The 6,000-nt window shown below is 48.5% G+C and overlaps 1 protein-coding gene across 1 annotated transcript in view; it reads left to right on the top strand.

The window, feature by feature from the left end:
* Window positions 1-1,855: 1,855 nt before the first annotated feature.
* SLC17A6 (solute carrier family 17 member 6) overlaps window positions 1,856-6,000 on the top strand; it is a 42,386-nt gene continuing 38,241 nt past the window's right edge. The window contains exons 1-2 of the mRNA XM_075548405.1: window positions 1,856-1,941; window positions 4,534-4,786. Of these exons, the coding sequence (XP_075404520.1) occupies window positions 1,856-1,941; window positions 4,534-4,786 (339 nt within the window). The remainder of the gene's footprint in view (window positions 1,942-4,533; window positions 4,787-6,000) is intronic.

Here is a 6,000-nt window from a genome sequence, read left to right as displayed (position 1 = left end):
ATTCGGTTCCACAACCCTGAAGTAAAATCTCACCCCCTTATTGGTTTCAATGAAACCTAAAGGGAGTTGACCTTGAAAATGTGGTTCAAGGCCAATCTGTTTTATAAGCATTTGCCGGATTGCACTGAAGATGCTTGTGATTCATGTGAAGTCTGTTAATAATTAATAGCAAGCTGGCATGGTTTTCTCCTTTGTTTAATGAAATAGATCCATTGATACTGTAGTTATATCTATGGAACCAAATGTCCGAAGCAGACGCTTATCTAAGATGTTGCAGTAAGGAAAGATGGTGGAAAGAAAACCCATCAGCCATTCATTCATTTAAACTAAAATTTTGGAAATATAGTCAATGCCAATTTTCAGAAAAAGACAATTTGTTGATAAGGACAAGCCCAGACATAAATTTTATCATTATATTAATATTTCCGCAGTGTACTGTTGAGTGAAAAAAATGAACATTTTCAAGAAATTTATGCTAACTTCTCTCTCTCTCTCTCTCTCTTTCTCTCTCTCTCTCTCTCTCTCTCTCTCTCTCTCTCTCTCTCTCTCTCTTTCTCTCTCTCTTTCCCTCTCCCTCTCTCCCTCCCTCCTTTCCTGTCTGTCTGTCTCCTATTCTCCCCTTCCCCTTCTTTTATATATAGGGTTAAAATACAACACCTGAGCCACATTATGCATTTTCTCACAATTCAATCGTTGTATATTCAAGGGAGACCCTGGTGTCATTTAAGACAGAGGTAAACATAAGTCAAATACAGTGTAGTCTTCCTTCCCTGCAACGCGGTTAGAGCTGGAGACAGCATGCAGGGAGAGACGTGAGAAACGAAGTCGCTTCTCAATTTTTAATGAAGCCTTCTTCCTTTGTAGCGTCAAATGCACCATTCTCCCGGAAAACTCTAGACATGATGACATCTTGCCACTTGGTTTCCATAGCATCCATTCTTGAAGAGTCCCCGAATGTCCCTGGGTCAGGGCTATTCGCCCAATTCCCCTAGAAAGTTGGCAGCCGACAGCTAGAGCATCCTTCCGCCTTTCCTGAAACTCACTTCTGTCCTTGGTGCTGAACCATTTTGCCGAGACCCGCCCAGAAGGGCTCGGTCAGCGCGCTGGAAAAAAATTAAAATAAACAACAACAACAAAAATACCTTGGCGGCGGCTGCTAAAATCGGTGCATCTGTTGTTTACTCACGTTCTCAAAGAACAGCAAGCTTTCTCCATCTTAATTCGACTCTACTGCAGAGCAGAGGTGCGCCAGCGGGAAGCCCAGCGTGGCCAGAGAGAAGCACTAATAGCAGCTTAGGTCACCGGAGACCTGGCACGCTCCCATGAGTTTTGGAAGTGCTCTGGCTCCTTACAGCACAAACACCATTTTCAAAGTACTCTTCTGGAGACTCTGCCCGTACCCCAGGGCCTTGTGAGATTTCCATCCACTCCTTTTCAAAACCAGAAGATTCTGACAGTAATAAGCTCTTCAAAACTAGGAATTTACTTTCTTTTCCTTACAGGGGATTGATTTCCAGGACAAGGACTTGTCTGCACCCGCCCAAATACCATGGCACTGCGCGCGCCCTTTGCCACCGGATCCTCCCCTTCCAATGAGACTTTCTGATTGTGTCTACCAACTCTCCTATTAGGAAACCCGTGGGTTGCCGGCAGCTCTTCTCCTCTCGAATTCTCGTTCCCTTCTCACTCTCCCTCCCCTCTCTCGCTCGCTCTCTCCCGGAGGCACGACGTACCAGTTTGCTGAGAAGAAAAAGCCGACAACCACCTTAAGAGATTAAGACAACATGCAAACCCCTCGCTTTTCATAGTGAAAACTACTTAAATCTGGCTGCAGCTCTCACCAGTTTTTACCAGAATGGAGTCGGTAAAACAAAGGATTTTGACCCCGGGAAAAGAGGGGCTAAAGAATTTTGCTGGGAAATCCCTCGGCCAGATCTACAGGTAAGTGAGAAAGCAAAACCGTGCCTGCCTGGGGCTCAGCTTGAAAAACATCCGCAGAGCTGGTTCTGGAAAACCTTGGTTGCTTAGAGAGATTGTAATATGATCAGACAATCTTTTGTTGCTCATTGCTGAGCCAGGCTGCTCTGGAAACCTGTTTATTAATTCAAGAATGTTGCACTAAATGAACCTGTCTGCTGTGTGCATGTGTGAATTTTTTGTTGTGGTACCTGCAGATTCTTAGCCATTTCCACCCTGGGATGCTTTAAAATTGAGAAATGGCCAATGCCTGGTCAAAAAAAATGCTTCTTTTTATTATCCAGGGTTAAATTCCTTGAATGTTGATAAATGGAAGGACAAAAAGAGTCTCTAGAAATTAAGAATCCAAAGAGTAATGGCAAAAAAAAAAATTAAGCTCAGCTTTATGAAAGCCCTTGAATAGAAAATCCCCCAGTGGAAGCTTCCTTCCACACTAAGGGAAGGGGAATCGAAATATATCAATAATTGATACTTGAAGCAGTGCCTCTCTTTGAGCCTGACACAATGTGTATGCATTAGAATGGCTTGTCCTCTCCCACAGCCGTGTTTGGTTATATGGAAAATGCTACCATGGTGGTAACAAGCATAACCACCAAAATAGGTTTGAACTTAGCAGAGAGGAGGCAAAACCCAACAATTCAAAAACTCGTTTATCTTCTCTGCAGCCACAGTACTAATGTGCTATAAATGTATCAACTTTAAAAGCTTTTGTCTATGTTGCATAAAGACACTTTTTTCTTGAAACTGTACAAAAATCACAAAGAGGGGACAGAGAAGAAAGGACAGGTGGATTCCAAGAGGCCACTAATTGTCACATTTGGGAAACTGAAGCCTTGAAATGTGTACAGAATGCAAAGAGTGGACCACAGTGCCCTTCCGGTTTCAGACCTGTTTGGTCTGGGTGGGCTTCAGGTAGAGGAGAGCATGCTCCTATGCGGCAGTGGGTTCCGCAACGGCCCTGCAGTCCCGGCAGCTGCCCCAAAGGGACTGTTCTTTCCCAGCCGGACTGCTTTCAGGTGTGGAGTTTAGCTTTGTCTGTATGCGCATATGAAGTCAATGTCAAAGAAAAAGGGGGGCAAAGTCACATTCGTTTATTTTTCCCCTCCCCCCAAAATGCCAGTTTCTAACATCAGGGTTGGGATTTAGGAAAAAGAATGAAACTAACCTCAAATATCTTCCTAAACTCTTTTCCAGTGGGTAATTCGGAGAATTCGAAATTCAGGTATCCTCTTTTCCGTTGCGGGAAATTACCAGACCTCATATCCTGAACTCTACATTCTTGAAGTTGATCTAAATATTCCCTTGTGTGTGTGTGTGTGTGTGTTTAAACAACTGTGTGCACAGATCATTGAAATAAGCACATAAAATAAATAATATGGTTGGGAATACCTGCAAATTATCAACGGAAAGGTTCTTTGTTTAAATCCAGAGACTAGCAATTCTAGGTATCCACGGAGATGTTGCCTCTCATATTCTTTTTCAATAGAAATTTCAGGAGTATACTGTGAACTAGAAGACCACTATGACCTTTAAAGGAAACCATTCCAGCACTCGTTCCTCCTCTCCCTTCCCCCGAGGGCAAGGACCCAAAGGAATGGAAAGCCTCTGAAATACAACGCGAATTTTAACTAAGAACGTCTACCGAGATCTCCGACCGCAACGTGGACTGTGGGTCCAGAGTTGCAAATACAAAAGAGCGGCAATTTACGACTTTGGAAGTCGGCCTGGCATTTCTCTGTGTTTGTAGCAGAGAGTAATGACGCCAGAGAGGGAATAATTAATTATTCATGTTCCAGCAGTAGGAAGCTTAGGTGTCGGCCATATGTTGCGGAGGCCTTTGTTTCAAACTCGAGTTAAAAAATGAAAATCTTTTTTAACAGTAAGATTTGTAAGGAGAGCCAGCTTCGACCTGGCACCTGGGCCTGGAGGAAGGGGAGTGGTGTAGTACACAGAGCACCTTCGCAGACCTTCTCTGCGTGGGCGCCGGCCAGCGGAGGCCTTCCTCCCCCGGGACCCACGCTCAGCTGGGAGGCGGGATCCCGGCGGCTAGCGACAACCTGGGAAGCTTCTACCTGCGGGGAAAGGAACCCAGGGGCCGCGGGCGCCAGGCGGGGCTAGGTCCGCCCTCCAAGGGGCAGCGCGCCCCTGCCTGGGGAGCCCACCCACCACACCTACAATCCCGGGAGTTGATCGCTCCACTAGTCCTGGCTGGAGGCGTTTGCGCAGTCTTAGGAGCACTCACTATAGACTCCCCCGCCTACCCACCCCCTTCCAGGAAAGTTAGCCCCTGGCCTAGGGTCAAGTGTATGTAAATCAAGGTGGGGCTGGGCTGGTTTGAGTCCTGTGGAGGGGAGGGGGATCCGCAAAATGCCACCGAGCCTGGATGGCGTTTAAACCAAGTATCGACCCCCACCCTAATCCCCTCAAAGCGAGTGCTCTCTCCACCAGCGGACCCTTGACTGGGGGCGGCTGCGGGGTGGGGGTGGGCGCAGAAGGGGGCTAGCACTGGGTGCCAGACCCATGATATCCTTGCCTCCATCCCGCTCTGCCACACAGGGTGCTGGAGAAGAAGCAAGACACTGGGGAGACCATCGAGCTGACTGAGGATGGAAAGGCCCTGGAGGCGCCCGAGAAGAAGGCGCCACTGTGCGACTGCACTTGCTTCGGCCTGCCGAGGCGCTACATCATCGCCATCATGAGCGGCCTGGGCTTCTGCATTTCCTTCGGCATCCGCTGCAATCTGGGCGTGGCCATTGTGGACATGGTCAACAACAGCACCATCCACCGCGGAGGCAAAGTCATCAAGGAGGTGCGCAGCTCCTCAGATCGCTCCTGGCCCGCCACTGGGCCCCACAAAGCTATGTCAACCCCGTTTTCCCCAAGGCAAGGCTAAGGAAGGCCTGGGTGCTCCCCCAGTGCTCATTTAGTGGGGTACCGCCTGGATTCCCTGCGAGGTGATGGCCACCTCCCCCTCTGCTCCTGGAGCAAGTCTCTCTACTCTCGGCGCTCTCCTTTAGTCACTGGCAAAGGAGAGATCTGCAGAGGGTCCAGGTCATTCGATTGTTGTGAACTGCCGACTTCATTACCACTAGCCCGGCCATGGAATTGGTGCCTAATAACGGTCGCTAAATTATATTTTCCTTTTATTCCGGAAGGGGGCTGCATATTTTTTCCTTATCTCCTCCAATTCCTTGTCAAGGATGTTTAAAAACATGAAAACAGAAATCCAATCAATTGTGCTCAGGGCAGCTTTCTAGCTAAGAGACCTTTACAAAACGTCCGGTTAGTGGGCAGAGAAGCACCACAAGCCAAGCCACAGCGCCCCCCCCCCCCAGGGGGAATCCAGCCCTAGTAACCTGGAGGTGCAGGGAGAGGGTTGAGGCCTAGGGAGGGAGAGTCCTGTCAAGGTCAAAGAAGCCCAAGGGCTCCACTCTCAGTTTAGGGACCCACAAGACCATAAAACAGGCGCAGACAAGCTTGTTAGGGATGGTCCTGAAGAAGATTGCAGGCATCATTGGGCCCTAGGGAGATTGAAGACTTCGAATTAGGTTTAGTTTCAAAATTGCATTCGACAGGATGCAAAGTATCCCTAGGTCCTGGCACCTCTTCATCCCCTGAGGTGGATATTTTGCCCCAGTTCAATTTGAAGCTCAATACTTGGGTCAGGGTCAGAGTGAGGGACCTATTCCGTAACTGGTATTTGTTTCCCACAGAATGGACACCAGCTCCTTCCCCCTGTTTCACCGAATGGCAGCTCACACTCCCCCACCCCACCCCCACTCCAGTTACAAGGACACCCTAGCTACAATCTCAGCCCCCGCCCCCTTTCCCTAGGCATCTAGGATGTGGGCATCCAATGTTGGATTGCATTCTCCACGATTCCAGGTGTCTGCAGGCTCCCAGGCTCAGTGTGGGTTAAAGGGTCCTGGGGCCAGCTTGTCACTCCCTGCTGTATCAGGAAATCACTGGTTGGAATCCAAATGTCTGAGGTGGGGGTTGGGACCTTCTGAAACCAGGGATGGC

The sequence above is a fragment of the Tenrec ecaudatus genome, chromosome 4 (genome assembly GCF_050624435.1).
Source record: "Tenrec ecaudatus isolate mTenEca1 chromosome 4, mTenEca1.hap1, whole genome shotgun sequence".
Classification (NCBI taxonomy): Eukaryota; Metazoa; Chordata; class Mammalia; order Afrosoricida; family Tenrecidae; genus Tenrec; species Tenrec ecaudatus.
This window is presented reverse-complemented; position numbering and strand designations above follow the sequence as displayed.